The sequence below is a fragment of the Morone saxatilis genome, unplaced genomic scaffold (genome assembly GCF_004916995.1).
Source record: "Morone saxatilis isolate NCDOM2014 unplaced genomic scaffold, NCSU_SB_2.0 Contig5, whole genome shotgun sequence".
Taxonomy (NCBI): domain Eukaryota; kingdom Metazoa; phylum Chordata; class Actinopteri; family Moronidae; genus Morone; species Morone saxatilis.
The window spans coordinates 19,213,001-19,233,170 of NW_023340095.1; the positions used below are offsets into that span (position 1 = coordinate 19,213,001).

At 39.7% G+C, this 20,170-nt stretch overlaps 1 protein-coding gene across 2 annotated transcripts in view; it reads right to left on the bottom strand.

The window, feature by feature from the left end:
* Positions 1–1,312: 1,312 nt before the first annotated feature.
* The window catches only part of fgf14 (fibroblast growth factor 14), a 102,341-nt gene continuing 83,483 nt past the window's right edge, over positions 1,313–20,170 (bottom strand). For both annotated transcript variants that reach the window (XM_035677278.1, XM_035677279.1), the window contains exons 4-5: positions 5,073–5,271; positions 1,313–3,191 (exon numbers count right to left, since the gene is read on the bottom strand). In XM_035677278.1, coding sequence (XP_035533171.1) covers positions 3,049–3,191; positions 5,073–5,271 — 342 coding nt within the window. In that variant the 3' untranslated portion in view covers positions 1,313–3,048. The remainder of the gene's footprint in view (positions 3,192–5,072; positions 5,272–20,170) is intronic.

Here is a 20,170-nt window from a genome sequence, read left to right on the forward strand (position 1 = left end):
TCAGCACGGCCAACCGGAGAGCAGGCTGTGGTTCTGAGGCTCCACTCACTGAGGTTTAGCTCAACCAATGTGATTATCTGTGGCTCTAGAGAGTTTTTTTAAGCTTTAAATTCATCCAATATCAACAGCAATAATGTCTACAGCACTGACAGAGTGGTGAGAGGAACTCAGCGTCTGTCACATTTACACTCAATTCTGCTTCCTGCAGGGGAGCTCAGCACTCTCCCAAACCCTCACACTGAAGACCAGCAGCGTGTGGTTGTGAGCGCGCTCAGTTGCTCGTTGTTGCTCTGTTCTCTGGACATCGTGTGAAGTGGCAGTAAAAAGTTATATTTCCATTACAGCGTCTGTGTGTGTGTGTGTGTGTTTTTCTATGCATGTGTGTGTAGACATAGGTGTACAGATGGTCTCCATGTCTATGTGGACAGGTGTTTACTGGCTTAGAGTGTGTACTGTGTGTGTATGTGGGTGTGTGTGTTTATGGATGTGTGTCTGTGTGTGTGTGACATTGGCTCCTCCATCTGCCATTACCTCACTGTAATAATAACACCATTATTCTCACTAACTAAGATTCCATCCTCAACTTCTGATGACAGTTGAAGCTCCTCCAGCTCCTGTGTGTGTGTGTGTGTGTGTGTGTGTGTGTAGGTGTGTGTGTTTGTGTGTGTGTGTGTGTGTGTGTGTGTGTAGTATGCCATTTTTGTTATAGCATTAACAGTTTTGTACAGACAAAAATTGAATTCTAACTAATGTGCTTTGATGTTCTGTAATAAGAAATGGTCATGTGTAATCCCAATAAACTACAAATCATATTTACCAAATCAATTTTTTAATATAGTCGCAGTTTTAGCAGCACACAGCAGCAACAATGTGTTTAATATTTTAAACTTATCTAACAAAACTATTGGGAAAATTCAACCATTAAAGCAAGACAAACGTTAAAAAATTGATTGATCAGGTAGAGCTTTGATAAACTGCTAACAGTCATGATGAGAATGCAAAACAGAAAGTGCAGTGGGTTACCTTCAGATTAGCTGTGAGTGTGCTGTAGCCTACAACATGCCCATTCGACTCCCACACCCAACTTCAGTGCTCCTCGGCTTACACAGAGTGAAGAATGATACCCATACCTTGTTCCTTATAGAAAATACATGCATGTGATTAATTCAAGGTATACGTACTTCTCCAAAATGACATCAGTCAAGACCTTTTGGGGGGTCTGAGTGGAGTTGATTCTTTCTGACAGAACAAATGCTATCACAGTGAAAGCTTCGATGGATCACAATCAAAAAGAGAATCAGGATTTGTTTTCTTTTTTTTTTAAAGAATCAGTTCTTCTTGGGATGAAAAAAGACTTTGGTCATTTCAGAATGAATACATCGGAGTGTGGTTTTTCAATGTATAATGCTACGTGTCCTCTACATGGATGTATCGGGTGGGTGAGGCACCTTTGGCCCAGTGGGGACTGGGAACCTGTTTTTGCATGCCGGGAATCAAGGTCCAAACAGGCACGTGATAGGCCAAGATGATCAGTACTGGACTCTGCATGCTGAGCTAGGAGACAAATCCTCTCATAATAATAATAATAATAATAATAATAATAATAATAATAATATCTAGTCATTTAAAAAGTTATGATTTTTAATAGTCATTTTCCCTAAGTTTTATACAGTGAAAATGTTACAATACAAGCCATCTCTTGTATAACTGCTGCAAGAAGAGAGAACACAATATTAATCTTGCCCATGCTTTAGTTTGCCGAACCAAATAGGGATGCAGCCAGTATAAATGTCACCTACTGGTTTTCAGCCATGTTGTTTTCTGGCTTTAAGTAGACGCTGCCATAAGATGGCTGCCAGTGCTGCAGTTATAGACCATCTGGGTCAAAGCCACAAGCCTTGCCTCGTAGTCCAAAGAAGTCAGTGAGTGAGGGACAGAGGCCTACAAGGCCTAGAGATATTCCTAGAGCCCACGCTCGGAAATAAGATTAAAGAAAAATAGACTTCAGGTTTTTCTATTTACCAGAGAAGGCGGACTGAACCGCTGGTGGGACTTGATAGTGATATGTATACACCATTCCTTACAGCGCTCTTTCCCACCCACACACACATCTGTTTATAAATGTGTGTGTGTGTTTGTATGTGTGTGGGGAGCTCCTCGCATTGATTGCAGTGGCGGTAATTAGCACTTCATCAACTATGATTGCAGGAGCTATCTGCCAGCCTCCAGTGTGTTTTTGTATCAGTTGTAAAAAGCAACATCTCTGATTTTTCCCCACAAACTTTGTATGTCTGTCTCTAAGTGTGTGTGCATGTTGTAGGCAAGACGAAAATTTTGATTGTTTTTTTTATTATATATATGCTTGTTTTTTTATGCCCCATCTGTGTGAATGTGTTTCTTATAAAATCACACAACTGCCTTGCAAAATGTTTTTATCTTTTCTACGTTACTTGACAAAGAGAAAAGTGTGTGACTAGAGATAGAAAGAGAGGGAGAGGGGAACATACTCGTAAAAAATAGAGGACGACAGTCCAAATATTTACTCTATCTATACAGTCTCTATCCCAGAACATAGCTGGTGAACTGTGGTATAGAAAATAGATCTGAAGGTACACAGACTCTGCTGCAACAGGGCATTATAGAGAGGGGGAAGGTTTCTTGAATGAACCGTCAGCAAGCAAAGTACCACGAGCATGGTCGTGAAACACGCGTTGTTATTCACATGAATTCTCACAGTTACAGAGGAATCTGAAGGCATTCCATTGATCAGCGGTCCTCTTCCCTCCTGTGCTGGGGAAACTCAGCCGCCGCAGAATCCATCCATCCGTGTTGAGACAGCTAGAGAAAAAGGGAGGACGAGGCAGAGGAAGAGGAAGGAGGAGCGAAAGAAGAAAGGAAAGGAGGGAGGTTTCGCCTGGATCTGATCCGCGGAAGAAAGAGGGTCTGGAGTCTAGTCGGGGGGGGGGGAAACCCTGCCTCCGTCACAATCCCTCCCCCCCCCTCCACACACACACACACACACACACACTGGGCACTGGTCAGGTGTGGCTATGTGGCGGGCTTGTCGGGCTTGCTGACAGGTTTACCTCCGTTCATCACCGCCGGCTCACTTGTGCTTTTACTGGGAGGTACCGCTGCCTTGGGCACCGTCTCTCCAACATCATGCAACGATGGCTCTCTGTACATGGCGACTGGAGGAGCAGGCGATCAGGAAAGAAAGCAGAGAGACAAGGGAAAAGCTGTTAGCAAGAACCCTTTCTTCCATACTTTTGAGTTTACCTGTCTAAAACTATTTGAGGCACATATATCCACTAACACTACATGGTGTTGCTTCTTTTTTGAAGAGTTTTCATACAGAAGAAAATCTCTCCGAACCTACAATAAAGACATGTGGCAATTTACAGATGGAAAAAAAAGCTGATACATTTTTTTGCCCGTGGGCTTCATGATACCATCCTGACTTGCTTCTGTCTCCTTCAGGGCTGATTCTGAATCTAAGCACATACATTTCAACAAAACAGCAAAAAAGTGTTTCATTATCCTCCACTTTACAGCCACTAGACTACAGCTGTATTACTGTCTTGACAGGACACTTCAACTTGATTCCATGTTTAACTGAGGGGAAGCAATCAGGCTGGTGGCTGACAAGAGTGAAGGTGGCATCTGCTGGACTATCAACATTTCATATTCCACTTACAGAGCTGTCCTGCCTCCTACACTGTCTGCTTACAGCAGCAAAATATTGAAACAGCACATGAATTCAAAAATATGAAAAACAGATATTTCTCATAGTTCTACCTCTACTAAGGATAGGATCATGTCTTATAATATTGGACATCTGCCCTGTAATATAACATGGCAAGTCATGCCTCGTTGTTGTCAGTTGTTTTTGACCCAAATATATTCAGATTTATTTATGTGTCCACCTAAATGTTATGTTTGCTGCTGCAAAAAGATGCCATCATTTACAGTAACAAGGTCTCTTGCCATGTTGACAGCTGAAAAACCGCTTCAGGTGGCAAAAAGTGAAGACAAAATGGGGAGGAAATGTTAATTATGCCCCTTGAGTCCCTATAAATAAGTAAAAACAAAACAGAAAGCTGCATTTTATAGCAAAATTCTTTGTGTTATGATTTTTTAAATCTAACTCTCAGTCCCTTCTTCTTCTTTTTTTTATAAAGGTCAGCTCACCCAAAACATAGAATTCTTTTTTAAATCCCTGCGGCAAGTGGAAACTGCTCGGGCAGATTCAGCTTCACTTTTGTTTGCCTGATATAAGAGAAATCCATCTCTGAGAGTCCTGTTTTCCAAAACGTTGTTCACCTAGAACAACTTTCAGAGGTGTATATGTCAAAAATGTCTGCACATAAAAGTGAAACTGAGAAAATAAGTTATTTTGTGATTTGGATGTGATCTGACCCTTTAAACGATGTTATCTGACCCTTAAGGCGATTATTTTTCTTAATGTCAACAAATCTCTAAAGTGTTAGTACATCTCTAAATTCGTTCCAACTTCCGCAGCCAGTCTCTGGCTCTCAGCCCCAAGGCCACTGGCTCCTACTGAGGACAGAAATCTTAAAAAAAAAGCAAGGTCACAAATGTATACTTTCTTAAAACAGCTGAGCTCTGTAGCTTTCAGAGAATGATACTCAAACAGTAGTAGCAGCACATTTGTCAGCGACTATTTTCACCTATGGACTAATTATATATAATAACATATACTAATAACATTTGGTGCTCTAGTAAGTTTTTATGGCAGCAGGACGGTGTATATGGGATTGATAAAACTACAGCCCATGTTCATCGTACAACGGTGTGGCTTATTGATGATTTTTCTGGAAACAATGGAGCTCTGTGGCACAGAGGCATACGATATATCAGGCTTTGGGTACACAGATTATAATTGATAGTGATTCAATTCATTGTTAGTTTTGGTCCTTTAATGGAAATTGTTCAGTTTCATGAAAAACGAAAATCACCACATCTATCTGTATATAATGAAAATGAACAATGATAAATTCCCAGACTTTTAGTATTAGTTGAGCAGTTGAGTGTCTATATAGAGTACCTACCTTCTAATGGCTTGGGCAGGAAGTGAGCAGCTGGTTTTGTTTTTTTCACTCGGTTCCCCTTCATAGCTTGGCCCTCTTTATTGAGCCCTAGGAACCAAGCTCTCCCCGACTCCTGTTGTCTGTACAACATGGACGAGTAGATCACATAGTAGTTCTCAAACACCGACTCTTTGAACTTGCACTCCGCTGTAAAGAGTTCCTGCAGAGACAGACACAAGCACCACACAGATTATAAAAACAAGGTCTTTCACGCCAAAAACAATACACCGATTTCATTTGAATATAACATGTGGAAGACATTCTAGTGGATTCAAATTAATAATTCATGGCAGAGAATGAAACAGATTCATAATTGATATTGTAACTTTCATGGAGGTCACCAGGACAAATGGCAATTTTATGCCACGCTCACAATGTATAGAATAATACACAGCGGGCACAGGCACTGCCTCACCAGGTGAAATGGACTTCATACTTCCACCTGTCGTGAAAAAGATGAGCGCTGCAGAGTCTCTCCCGCTATTATCAGCTCTGATTCAAGCCGAGCCTAATGACCTGCTCTGATGAAATGCAACTCTCATTCTCTCCTTGGCCTTAACCTTGACATCAGATGTAGGAGCACTCGTTTAGTCAATTAGCCCATGTTCCTGGCAGAAAGTATATATTGTTAGGCATTGACCCCAGCACCTCAGCACTAGAAATATCAGCACTTTCTTTCCCCCCAGATGTCTATCCATACACTCCTGGCTTGTTCTTTATTTTTTTTCTGTTTGTTAAAACCCAAAGGGAATCATTCTTCCCAAATACTATGTCTTTTATTGGCATTTTTTCTATGACTGTCTTCTGAAGGAATAATGATAGAACTAATCAAGTGACTCCTCCATCCTTAACACCTCAATCTGGCAATGACGAATGAACACCGAGGCACCACATCTCTCTCTGCTGTTGCCCATTCATCTCCGACCAGAAGGGTAATAAAAAGCGTTTCCACATTGTCCGCCCTGCCAGGCTAAAAATAAAGGCATTCATCGGGGTGTATTAATCAAAGCGCACTCATCACAATGGAGAGTTTCGCCACATCTGTTGTGGGTGATTCACACTGAGCTGGCTCAAAGAACAACTGACAAAGTAAAAATCTTCTGATACATCCCATACTGCCCTGGTCCTCAATGCCAGACTCTTTAAGAAGATCCTTGAGTAAGTAAGCAACCGTTTAATTTCTTTAAAAAAAGTATGCCTCTTTGATTCAGCTGTGTTTGAAAGACATGGGTAAATGTGAATATAATATGATAATTAGATCATACAAAAATATGGCTGCAGCCTGTGTGTAGATTTCTTAAAAGCCATAAACTGACATGACTTTACAGCTCTATGGGGCTGGACAAGCACAGCGTTGCTTTACTAACATGCTCACATTGTTGATGTGCTGATGTTAGAAGTATATTGTTTACCATGTTCACATTTGATAATTGGCAAACTTTAGTTGAGGCCAGTGTCATTAGTTTTGCAGGTATTTGGTCATAACTCAAAGTGAAATGATAAGTTGAGGGATCCCCAAAGTTCTCACAATTCATCCCAAAATGAATTCTGTCTGTATTAAATTTTGTTCTAGTCCATCAAATAGATATCAAAAAAATTAACTAGATAAGTAAAAACTTTGACCTGTTGATGGCACAAGATGGAAAGGAAGGGATCCAAAAAAACAAAAAACAACAACCTCATGGGGGTGCTAGGGGACAAGTGAAAGGATCACCTAAGTCAGTATGACTCATCTTCTGGGGATCAGGAATGTCTGTGTTAAATTTCATCCCTAAAGAAAAACTTTACAATTTTTTAATCCTCGAAATTACTTCTCAGTAACATTTCCGTGTTAAATTAAATTTTATAGTTACTATAGTGAGGCTTTCTCTCTATAAATGTCCTATACTGTAGCTGCACAGGACATTATTTATGGTTAGTTTTTAACACAGGTCACACTATGCCACAATTAGGGTGTAATTAGCCTTTTGGTGAATTACTCCTGTCAGATCTTCTCCTCTAGACAGCATTCAGCTGAAAGCAGAGCAGTACAGGAAGGAGCGGAGAGACACTTGGGAAGACCCTAATCATTCTGAGAAGCACCCGGCTATATTTTAAGTGTCCTCGCTATCCTTGATTGAGGACTCATGGGCATTTCTGAGCGTATACAGAATCAGTTGAGATGTTAAAAAAAACTCACAGTGCAATTACAGTGAGAAACAGTCAAAAGTGCAGGCATTGAGAGGTCAGAGTGGTGAACTGTTATGCGAGATATGTGTTGGGGAATCATACATCCTGATGTTGGTCCGTCTCGCCAGCGATTACATTACACAAGAGAATTAACTTCAGACTATTCTAGTGGCAAATGTAGGGATTCGGATCAAAACTATTATTGCTGCTTCTGTCACACCAGCTGAGCAGAACAATCCAGACACTGCAGGCTGAAGCAATAAAAACTGAGTGTTGCATGATAAAAACCCTGAGCACGAGGCTGTCTGACATGTTTAATATGAAATAAATAAACATTCCCTCTGGACGATCAACCCCATCATTATTCATTTTGTCGTGCACATTAAGATTTATTGTGTGTCAGCAGCAAGCAGCAGCTTATCAAATAGCTGCTTATTATGTTCAAGCTGTCAGAAAGAAACGTCTATGTCCTGTCTGGACAGGTGACAAAATAGTATATATTGTATAATATAAAAATACCCACTTGGATGATTTCTTCAATCCAGAACAAATGTCTTCATTGCACCGCTTCAATGAAACCAAATAACCTTTGTTCTTTGAGAGAATGTTCAAACATGCTCTTTTCATGCTGAAGCAAACTCTGTTTCTGAGCCGATTAGAAGGCAAACAGTTTTACCTTCATGGTTCCCTGAGTTGCTTCAATTAGGTAATTAATTCTAGTTTTTCCTCGTCAGGTGAGCTGCACCGCAGGTCGATTGGCTGCTGTAATTAGTCACAACATTTCGATGCCGGTCCAGGTTTAGCCCAACGCTGATTACTTAAACGGCACACACAAAAACAGCCTCGAGTCAAAGTAATCATACAAGCTGGTGCCAAGGCCATAATTGTGGCTAATCAAACGCCTTCACATAGACGCACAAAAAGTCTGTCTTTGTTTATGGAGGCAGTGCAAGTGGAGGTGGTTTGTTTGTGGAATGGTGCTTGAAGCTGAACAAAAATGTAGCACTGCCAGTCACCATAATCAGTTTGATTTGAAGATCAGAGCAGTGAAGGCAGCCGGCGTCAGACACATTGTTTGATCAACTGCATTTTAAGTGTGTCAAATGTCAGTGACAAGCCGAAGGCTTTCATCATGTTCCTCCTTTGTCTTGCCACAGTCACAGTTCAGTCATTTGTCCTCAATAATGCTTCACTCATGTACCAGAAATTGTTGATAATCTAAAATATGCACTAATTTCAATTTCTCTAGCTATACAATACTTGGCCACAAGTATGTGGACAACCAAAATATTACACCCATATCATGTTGTGCATGACTTTTGAACCAGCAGATGGCTTTCCATAACATGTTGCCACAAAGATGCAAACAATCTACTGTCTGTACTGTTTTCTAAGCTACTGTAGAAACACAGCGGTTCAAAATGGCAGCCTCCATGGAAGGCGGTGTCTGTTGATATAAATGGCTCATACTAACAAAAACATAAAGATTTCTATATTCAAGTGATACATACACACTAACAGAAAATACCGATGAATATTATATTCCATTTCTGCCAATAGAACCTCCTAAATGTTACACACTGGACCTTTAACACAGGATCAAATGTCACGTTTGCTTTACTGTTTTGGTCTCACTGCACTCCATTTGTCATAACTAATATGGTGATAACATCTCAAGGTCAATTGGGTATGCCTGTTGTATCCATACATACAAATCAAAGCCCATGGGATGCACGCAAATTCCACATCGTCCACATGTAGTATCACAATCTAACAATATCCACCTGTCAGTTGTTGTTTTTTTTAACTTGTTAAGCACCCTTCAGTTTTATTCTTCCTTAAGTTTTATATTGTTCATGATAAAATGGTAAATGTCAGCCATGACAATGTATAATGTTTAGCCTGTTATATTAACCCATGTCTTCAATAGGAGGAGCTTGTTATGGGATCATTTTAAAGGAGCAGCCAAAGCCCAGAAAAAAAGGTTTGTGTCAGTATTACCCTTCAATTGAGAGTGGTTTGCTGTATAATTCTACCAACATTAAACTAATATTTTGGAAAAATATGGGTGACATTGAAGAAGACACAGCACACACTTTCACACCAGTTGCAAATCGAATCATTTTTGAGGCACCAAACGGTTGATTTTCTTCCCACTCCATCTCCCTGCCTGGCCCTCCACATCAGTGGCTCCCTGCTCTGAAAGGGAAGGCCATAATTGACCTTGGCCACTGACAGCGTGAGGGGCAAAAACTGCTCAGCCCCACATAATCAGCCCCAGTCACCAAAGCAAGAAGACAGGGACAGAAATAAAGGAATAGTCAAGTGAAGGCACAGCGAAAAAAGGCTAAGAGATTGACTAAGAGAGAGAAAGGAATGCGGTTGAGGGGAAGGGGCAGATCGAGAGGAATACGGTTTCTACAGAAAAAAAAAGATAAATTAAAAAATAACAAAAAGAGGCAAATGGATACAGACAGATGGAAAGAGTGGGAGTTTCAAATAAAAAGCCCTGAAAAAGAGACGAATAGGCAATGAAAGACAAGAGAGCAAAGAGAGTCACTCGAAAATAAACATCCTTTGGAAAAACCACAAAACGGGCGGTGATTGCCATTCATGACCGCCTAAAAGTAGGTGAGAGGAGGCTCATTCGGGGATGGGGACATACATTAATATGCAGAGTGACTGCTCACTACCCCACTGTGGAAACGAAGAAATTGTTTATTAATGCTGCCAGCATAAAACCTATTAATCCATGGAAAAAGGTCAACCTCCAGAAAGCTGAGCTGCATTCACAATGCTAAGCCACTCTCATGTGTATAAGAGTCACGTCGACAGTGTGTGCAGACAATGGGGGCTTCAGCAGACCTGTCTGATTATCAAACCCAGAGGAGGAAGAGGAGACAGGGACCAAATGAAGAGAGTCACCAGTAAACAGTTGGATGAATTGTGTACACAGACAGTGTACAGTTACAGTTACCCTCCTTTTTTTATACCTAGAATGATCTGGATGCACATCACATGATTGGAAGCACATGTGCTGATAAAACAGCCAGAGAGAACACCTGCAATTAGGTACTTATCCAAAAACACAAATTAACAGTAATGGTATGTTTTTTATGAGTTATAATTTTTAGACTGTAGTTTTGAGTATGACAATAGAAACAGAGAACATAAGTCAAAGTATGATCAAGGAGACTTCCTGGCTGAGCCTCAAAGTCACAATGTCAGAGGAATATATCTTTGCTCTTCACAGATACTTGGATTTGCAGACAGCGCAAGTGTATGTTGTCATGCTTTGCAACACTGACTCAAATGATACATCAGATTTGAGCTGTGACAAATTATCAGCTACAAGTGCAATTCATAGGTAATTCAAATGACACCATGTTTTATGAATGATTTCAGTTTTAAATTGTGATGACGTTATGAATCATCAAGTCTGTGTTTATTTGGAAAGAGTTTTAAACAAAAAGTTAATTTTGGCTCTTAGTTCTGACAGGAAAGACAGTGGTATTACAACAGATCTGATTATTAAAAAATCTCAAAATGTAGCAAACCCCTCAATTATTTCCTTTTATACCATTGCATAATCTTTGCAAACATGGTCTCTTTGTAAAGGTATTGTATTTTATCTGTATGTTACCTGTATACAGATACAGGTAGCATACATTTCCATTCCCCTGTACTCTGTAGGCGAATATGTTTTATTTCCTTATTTAATGAAGTAGACAGATAACAAAAAACCTTCATATCTGCAGCCATAAAACAGTGAGCCAGCAGACTGATGATATTTTACACTAACAGACATTCCTATCACACCATTTGCGTATACAGTGGCCTTAACATGCTGTTGAAATGCTTCCTTTTTAACCCAAGTGAGCAAAAATATGCATTTTACTGAAAGGGTGAAAAAAGCACTGACACTTTTACGGTGTTTGGCCACCAGAAGCACTTAAGTGTTCAATAAAGTTTCCCTAAAGGCAGAGACCCTTTAACACTGGCCCAGTACAGCTCCCCTGGCACATTTCACACACATCACACACAAACAGTTCATGCTTAGAAATGTTACACAAAAGTGCAGCCCTTCTCAGTGGCACACAAAGCTGTGGCATGCAAAAAGTCCAATAAAGATTTAGGTCACAATCTGGCTTTATAAAATGTGCTAAAAGTGTCTGTCTTGGTATGAAGTTTTCAGCTAGCCTAATAAAAGACTCTGCAAATGTTCTGAAGGGAATTCAATGAAAAATTATTCATCGATGCTCTGAAAAATCTGTTAAAGGGCAACTTAATGTCGCAGCCAAAATGAATGTCATGATTATACAGTGCATAATACACAACTGCACTTCACAAGTGATTTAAATTGAATAGGAAGAAAAGAGAACATCAAGCTAAAGATTTATGTCTGTTATTTTATGTGAATAAACACCAAACTCTCCAGTCAACTGTCTGCCCAGTGATGACATTTTCCATTTGGAATAAGATTTCTGGTTAACCATCAAGACAAATGTGTGTCAAAATAAGTCAAAATTATGATGGGGAAAGCATGCGTAGTTACACACACACACACACACGCACACACACACACACACACAATGTCTTAGCCAGGTGTTGGGCCACCACATGCCTCCAGAACAGCTTCAATACTCCTTGGCATTGATTCTACAAGTCTCTGGAACTCTACTGAAAAGATGAACATCATTATACCAAACAAATATTCCCTGATTTGGTGTTTTGATGATGGTGGTGGAGAGCGCTGTCTAACAGGTCACTCCAAAATCTCCCATAGGTGTTCAGTTGAATTGGTATATGATTGATAATATGTCTGTAGTTATCAAACAATCCGTCCCCTATTGATGGGGGCTTTGCCATCCTGGAAAAGATGGAGAACACCTCAGTACTGATTTGGGTAACCCTTCCTCTAAGGGGACAGTGGATACAAACCATGCCAGCTAAATACGCCCCCCCACAGCATAAAAGTGCCACCAGATCCCCTCAGCGTAGGGGTTCAAGCATTCAGGCCTGTACCGTTCTCTTGGTGTCCACCACACATGCACTCGCCCACTTGTCAAGAATATGGAGAAGGATGACTCATCTGACCATATCATTTTTTTCCACATCTCTTTAGACCAGTGTTGACGATTTTTGTACCACTGAACTCTCAATATGCATTTATCTTTGTAATTAGGGGTTAATTCACTGCAGCCCTACTAAAATACCCCTCTGACAAAATCTGAATCAACTGGGCCTGCTTTTCATTTTATACATGCCCCAATGATTGGATGTTAATTGCTTAATTGTACCATCCAGTGCACCTGTGTAAAAGCATCTGCATTCGTATTGCATTAATTGAGATTTATCCTTTTATTTGTCACCCGTCTGTGTGTGTATATATATATATATATGGAGATGTGTTTGTATGTATATGAATATTAATCTACCTTTTGTCCTATGTTGCAGGTAACAATAATGTTTACGTTAAGCTTTTTTTGCCCTTCCTCTTCTTTTCTTTCTTTTCTTCTATCTCTGATCTAATATGTTGTTTTCAGCTGGTGGTATTGTTATTCTGTGCCATTAAGGTGTGTGTATGTGTATTTGTATGTACCCCTTTGACCTTGTCTTTTTTCTCAATGAAAAACAAATGTTGAAATTATTTGCTTTTATTATTTGTTTTCGCTATTGAATTCTTGGAATTTCTTCATTATTTGTTGGGTTAGTTTTGAAGCTGCAATTAAAAAAGTAAACAGGCACTGGGCTAAACTGGTTAGTAAACAGCAGGCATTATACTCAAACTCCGGGTTCATTGGAGTCAATTTGGATAAACACACACAGAGGAAGGCATGGCCGTAAAGTGGCAAACATCATGAGCCTTTGGAATAAATCATTGAAAAACCCAGTAAAGTCTGCAAGAGAAAACAATTGCCTTGCTCATACTATAGAAAACACACAACACTGCAAGAGAGCCTGTTGGTGAGCAAACACACAAAAAAAGCGCAACCACCCACGCCTAGGCCAGTGGGGTTTCGAGTACTTCTCGGTGTGTCTGTGTGTGTGTGAGAGTTTGAATTCATGTGTGTGTGTGTGAGAGTCCACTCCACTGCTGTTGATCCGTAAATTGGTGCCAGATTGGTGTCAAGGCAGCCAGATTTTTTGCTAGATTGGCTAGTCATCTCTTGTCAGGCAAGCCAGCAGTCTGCCCTGCTCAACAAGCTGACAAGCATATATCAGACATGTCAGACAGACACACACTAATTTACTGAAGCGCACATGCACACTCCTGCAAGTCCTGTACATACAGAAATAAATAAATAGATGCTCATTGTAAGGCAGAGTTACAGTGCACATACAGACAGAATGAGGCGTCTCCAGGTATGGAGCTATTTCTCCTCTCTGTGTGTTTGTGTCTCTGCTTTGTGTTGTTTACACCCTTAGGAACAGTGTCCCAGTTTTTTTTTGTTTTGAAAGAGGAAGTGCATGTCCTCTGCTTGTAGATTCACTTATCGGTGACTCTCTCTCTTGCTGCTTTGCACTTAAACATCTTTCTCGTCTCAGCTCTCTACTCTAGTGAGTATTCAGTTATATGAATAAATTGCAGTGGGAGAGGAACGAGCAACTCATCCCTTTTGTTGTCTCTGCATCTCGTGTAATCACATTGGGACAGCTAAAACATGTAAGTGTGTTACTGTGGATTTTAACATTCAATGTGCTGGTCTTCTTACTCATGTTAGTAATGCTGTTTTATTTTTTTGTTGCAGGGGTGGCATTGCTGCTGTTTTTGTTGTTAGTTGAGCTTCATTTCAGTTCAACTAACCAACAGTTGTAAAAGATTTGCATTCATTGAAAGACATTGCTAAGATTTAAAGAATAAGGCTATAAGGCTGTCAATATTCTATATATTACTAATTTTCAGTCCCATGAAAAGACCAAAACCCACAATAAACTGATTCAGCTAACAGGTATATTCTGTGTTTGCAAAGCTTGATATGTTGTATTCCTCTATACAATAGACCTCTATTCTTGGCCCCACTTTTGCAATGGGTGACATGGGCACTGTGGTTTTATGTGTGTCAATCCCACAAACAACATCCTGGTGCTGTAAATACTAACTAGCACCAAACGCAGCTGAAAATAGTCCCCAACAAATAACAAATACTGATTTTTTTTTTCTTTTTAGAATGATGTTTGCTAAAAACCACAGTGCCCTGCTTTGAATTGATTTAAATTAAATACTATATTTGTTAAAAACTTCCTTAAAAAACTTAACTAAACTAAACTAAACTAAAAACTTAATTTCCTGCAGATTTACATGTTCAGTATATGGATAGACTAGGGCGGAATGCCACAGACTGTCTGTCTCTCAGTCATTTTTGACTTCCCCAGCCTATCACACTGTTGGTTTTGGTCTTTTCATGGGATTTAGTTGACAACAAGAAAAAATTAAATAAAAAAAATGGCAGCATCAAACTTAAATTGTGACATAAGAAACACTAGAACGTATGTGACGACAAACAAGTAAAGCATGTACCGGTGTGTGAATTATCTGCAAGGCCTAAATAATCCACATACACAGTCTATAATGTAAAATATCATATCCCATGCTTTTAAAAATAACCCCACATCTCATCACAGGATCATCTGTTGGGCCAGGAATGTCTTGCTCTCCTGAACTATGAAATCTAATTTCATAGCTGTCTTTGGGGTTTTAGCATACTCTACCTATTGTGTTTTCTTATAGCTAAACTTGCAACAGAATTGTAGCAGCGTAACTACAAATAATTCTTATCTGGCTGACGGATAAAGCGCTCTATTTTCATAGAAGCAGAGGCAGGGAAAATGCAGGTGCAATGCCATTTTTGTCAGACACACCTGCATTGTTTGGCCTTTCGTCTTTGTGCCAATTTTGTGGCTCTAAACTGACACCTGGCACTGTGTGGGTGGAATGGCACAGCAGAGGTTGTGTTTATGCAGATACAATGGAGTGAGGTACCAGTTTTGGCATGAAATGGTGTCTGAGCACAAATACAAGCACAGATAATTTTAAGGGTTTAATTGATACCGTGTTTTGGAGGGAAGGGGAGCCTGAATGATTCAGGGGGTCAAAAGTTTGACAGCAGTCTTGGAACTGTCTGTACAGTGTATGACTAAGTGGTTACTCTTTAACAACAATGTTATACACAGCTGCTTATACTTTAGATGTGTGAGGGTCTTTCTTTCTAGATGATTGAATCATTGTAGCTCTTACATGGCAGCAAAAATTGTATGTGAATATCATCTGAAGTCTCTAATTCTTATTTTACTACTGACTATCAAGAAGGTTCTTACTGATTTTCATATCTTACTGAAATAAATGGAAACCAATGGTGGCCTGGAATTGTAGAAAAGGAAAATCTTCAAACAATCTAAACCTTAACAGCATGCATTAAAAACCTGTAAATAATTGTAAATTCTAAATGATTTATAGTTGAGGAGCTAATTGCAAAAGACCATTTACTGGAAATTACACTAATATTTCCCTGTAAACAGGATTATTTTTGGTGGCCACATCCACATGCACTTATCCCCAGATTTAGGGAGCCAAGTTTATATTATTCGAGCCCAAAGGATTCCAGCTGTCTGTGTATCTTACATCAAAGGTCAGCGTGAACGGTAATATTATGGGCACAATGAGGTAATCATTCATGGGCAGTGGTTGTAGTGCAGTGCATAATCTGGATGCAAGTGAAGTAGACGTAACTATTATTGCTGGCATTATGATAGTTCCCCATAGGTTATATTGCACAATTACTACTACATGTGTGATGACAGCTATACATAAAGCCAGATGTTGGAACTGTTGTGTAGTAAATCTGAACACCTGAACAGCTACATCTTCAAAGTGCCTTTGTTTAATATGTAATAGGATTAAGGGATTTGGGTACAGAGACTCCTGCTTTCCCTTTGGTATTTTTGAAATCTGACTGTAGAGTAGCCATTTCACAGTGTCCATTTCTTCTGAAACCTTGTTGACATGCAGCCAGAGCCCTTAACCTGAGTATCTGTGCATGAAGACAGTAGAGGATTCCCCAATAGCCTGTCTCTCTCTGAGGATAAAATGTGGCATGGCTACAGCTGGAAGGCTGAGTGATTCAACCATTCAGCCAGAAAGGAACTACGAAACCAACCGGCCCGTCCATCAGCTGCCATATTTGAGCTGGGGAATTCCTCTACTGAATGTAGTCAGTACTTCACCTGCAGCTCATCAAAATCATGTGGTACTGTCTGAGGCTCTCATGCATTATTCCAAATGATGTATTTTGTCTCATAATCAAACGAACCAAAGACAATTTAAGGGGAGGGATACTAATTACCAAAGCTTTTAACAAGCACTCATAAAGCCTCCATGCATTGGCTCTCATAGAGCTGATTTTAAAATGTTCCTTATAATCTTTTGCATACTCTGAGATCTTGTCAGTCCTCTTGGTTATTGCAAGGCCTAAGACAAAATCCTTAGGAGTTAGAGCCTTCTGCCATACATCCTTTTCTTTGGAATAAACTTTCAGCTGCTGGGTCTCTTGCAGTATTTATGGGTTGCCACCATGAATGGCACTGACAATTTTCTAGCCACAGCTATCCTACACCATCTCCTCACTAAAGACTATGAACATGGTCCACTTGAATACTGTGTCCTTACATCTTCCCAGATGCAAGAAAAAATCCTCCTCACCTCCTAAACCAACTCACCATGTGGTGGTGACTGATGGACAGTCTATTGTGGAGAGTCTGCAACGAGCACACAAGCTCAGTAACAAAGCACCACTCGTTCCAATCATCCTTTGCAGGTTTTTTCAAGTCCCCTAGCAGATCTGTATCCCGAGCCACAAAGCGGTGCCTTTTCAACAGCCTCACCCATAGGTTCCAAGAAGACCAGATTTTAAACAAGACAAAATGTGCAGTTGCATAGGGGCAGAACCTGTCTTTTCTCTGGGGAAAATTCTAACAGAGTGACTCTCATTTGTCCCTCTAAAGTTAGGTATTTTGTTTTTGGTGGTTTGGAACAAAGATTTCCTTCACATCATGTGTAAAAGACTTAAATGAATATACGTTACTTAATACAACAATGAGGTTTGAAAGTTGCTTATGTTTTTATCTAAAAAGCCATAAACATATTTTTCTGTGTGCATGTGCACATTTCTAGTATGAATAGCTTTGTGGTAGTATTGTAAGCGTGGGTGTATCTCCTTCTGACCCGCTGTCCTCTAGAGTGAAGCTGTGGTGTAAGTATGGTAACTATAAGATCGTACAGTACAAATATTTACAGAGCTATTCTCACTGAAGGAGTAAGATACTTTTTTCATACAGAATAAAATAATTCACAATTTTACATGCGGTATGACAGTGTCACTCTTAGACCAATGATATATTGACAGTTTAACAAACAATGTACACCCAAACACACTTGTCCCCAAACCTGCAGTTTCTAGTGCTCTGCTAGTAGATGTTGTATTGCCTGACTCACAGTGTGAAGAGCAACATAGACATAGTGAAGAGAGGATTAGTTCAGATTTAAGAGAACGAATTTTCATGATTTACAACCTTTCTGCAAGAGCTCTCACTGTATTGATCTTTACAACTCCAGGGGTGAAGCTTGATAAAATGTTACTTTCATTTCATGGGTGGAAGTAGAAAAGGAAGACGGATTCTTGTGGAGGAAAAGAGAGAACTGTAGCTATTACACCTGCAGGCAGGCAGGACATCGAGGGCTTTTTTTTGTCGCAGCAGAAGCATCTCCATCCTTCACATACAGACATTCACACCCACACTTTGATCCAACCACGGAGAACAGCTTGAACAAGACTTGAACCTGCAACCCCATGGGCATGACACAAAAGTCTTTCTGAGGTTTGAGCCATGATAAAAGAGCCATAACCCTGCAGAATTTCACTATGAATCATTCCTTGTTGCTAAATAGTATCATAATATGCACCAGAAATACTCAAAATCACTCAAAAGGTGCTGTAATTCCTATTCTGTGGCGAGGGAGTCTAAAGCCATGCTAGCAGCTCTGTGAGGCTTTACAGTGCTTTGGGCTAAAAGCTACATCAGCACACAGCTACAGGCAGGGGTTCCTCTTTACCATGTTTACTTTAGTGCGTTAGCATGCTACCATTTGGTAATTTTATTAATTAGCAATTTAATTGATTAGCACAAAACATAAAGCTGAGGCTAATGGGAATGCCATTGGTTTTGCAGGTATTTAGTCATAAACCACCAGTATTAGAATTCATTTTGACCTGATTATGGCGTTAGAGGAAAGGATAAGAGATCATAATTCAACCTGAGGGGGAACATTTTATGACAATCCTCCAATAGTGGTTGAGACATTTTACTAAAAATTACAAATGTAAACCTCATGGTGGTACTAGAGGTAGAAGTCAGAAAATTACCAAAGTCATTAGTATTCATGCTCTGGGAACCTTGAATGCCTACTGGTGTTGTAGACATGAGATATTGAACTAGATGAGTAAAAGGTTTTGCCTCTTAGTGGCACTAAAGAAAAAGTTTTTAGCCATGCTGCATCATAAAAACACTTTATCAACTTCCATGTGGTATTTTTACCATCTGATATTTGAGATTATATATTAAAAAAAAATACAGCTCAATTCTCCAAAGTTTCTTATAATAAGAAACTGGATAATTACCATGGGGAAACTGAAACTGAGTGAAGCTACTTCTGTTCCACCACAGAAAGAATAAACTCCCAAAAGGTTTAACAGGCTCATCTGGACAGAACTAGAGTTAAACAAACGGTTCAGTCTGACATGAGTTTGCATGTGATACACACCCTGTTACTGTTTGGATACTGAATTCCTGAGGAGTACTTGTTGCTTTTCAAGCTCTCATCTCTCCGCTGCTCATTTGCACATTATGCCGCTCTTGAGGCAACAAGCACAAGTGTGCCATTTGTATTTGCATGGTGCTTGACATTTACACACTGGGAAAGCAATTAGGCCAGAACTAGGGTCATTAATACAGTGAACAGGCTAGACGTGTTTGCTCTGATAGCTACTGCAATATGTATTCATGGAAAAATGACAATGATGCCATCTGTATATCTACATACTAACAGATCCTCTGTGGGTCTCACAGAGGAAGAAAGATGACTATCTGAATTCCCTGCTCCCTGCGCCTACTCGTCTTCTGTTTCTCCTTTATTTATGCTGCGCATTGGTGTAAACACACACTTACACTCACACACAACAACAAAATTGGTCTTTGTTATATAGCAGCCTGAGTCTAAGCAGTATAAAGGCCCACTCTTTGAACAAGCATTTTTCAAACTCTTAAAAGAAAAACACGAGAATACAGACAATAGCACTGCAAAGAAGGACATAATAAGCACATAGTGCTCAGTATGAATTAATGTTGCTGCCCGTCGATACCAACTTAAAGTAAAAGAGGTAGGTTGGATCATAGCTTATAAAAATAACAAGTAACTGAATCAGTGAGTGATACTAATTGCTTACATGAAGATTACAGACTTATTTGAATAGTTAACCATTGGAATGGTAAGTAAAAAGAGTTACAGTCTCTCGTTGTTCATCTTCCTCCAACGCACCTGTCACACACCTTTCTGATGGAAGTCCTAAGTTAGGAAGTTTATTTATTTGACAAGTAAATGAACAATGCAGCCTCAACGCATCTGTTGTGGCTGCAGTTGGACTTTTAAATAACTTTCTCTTTGTATTGTAATTATATTGTAGTATTGTATTTATGATCTATTGTTAGTTCTAGATAGATAGATAGCTAGATAGATACTTTATCCAATAATTCAAATTCTTTGATGGTTATATTGGTTATGCATATTCTGCTGTCTGTACAACAAACAACAAATTGCCCTTTGGGGATAATAAAGC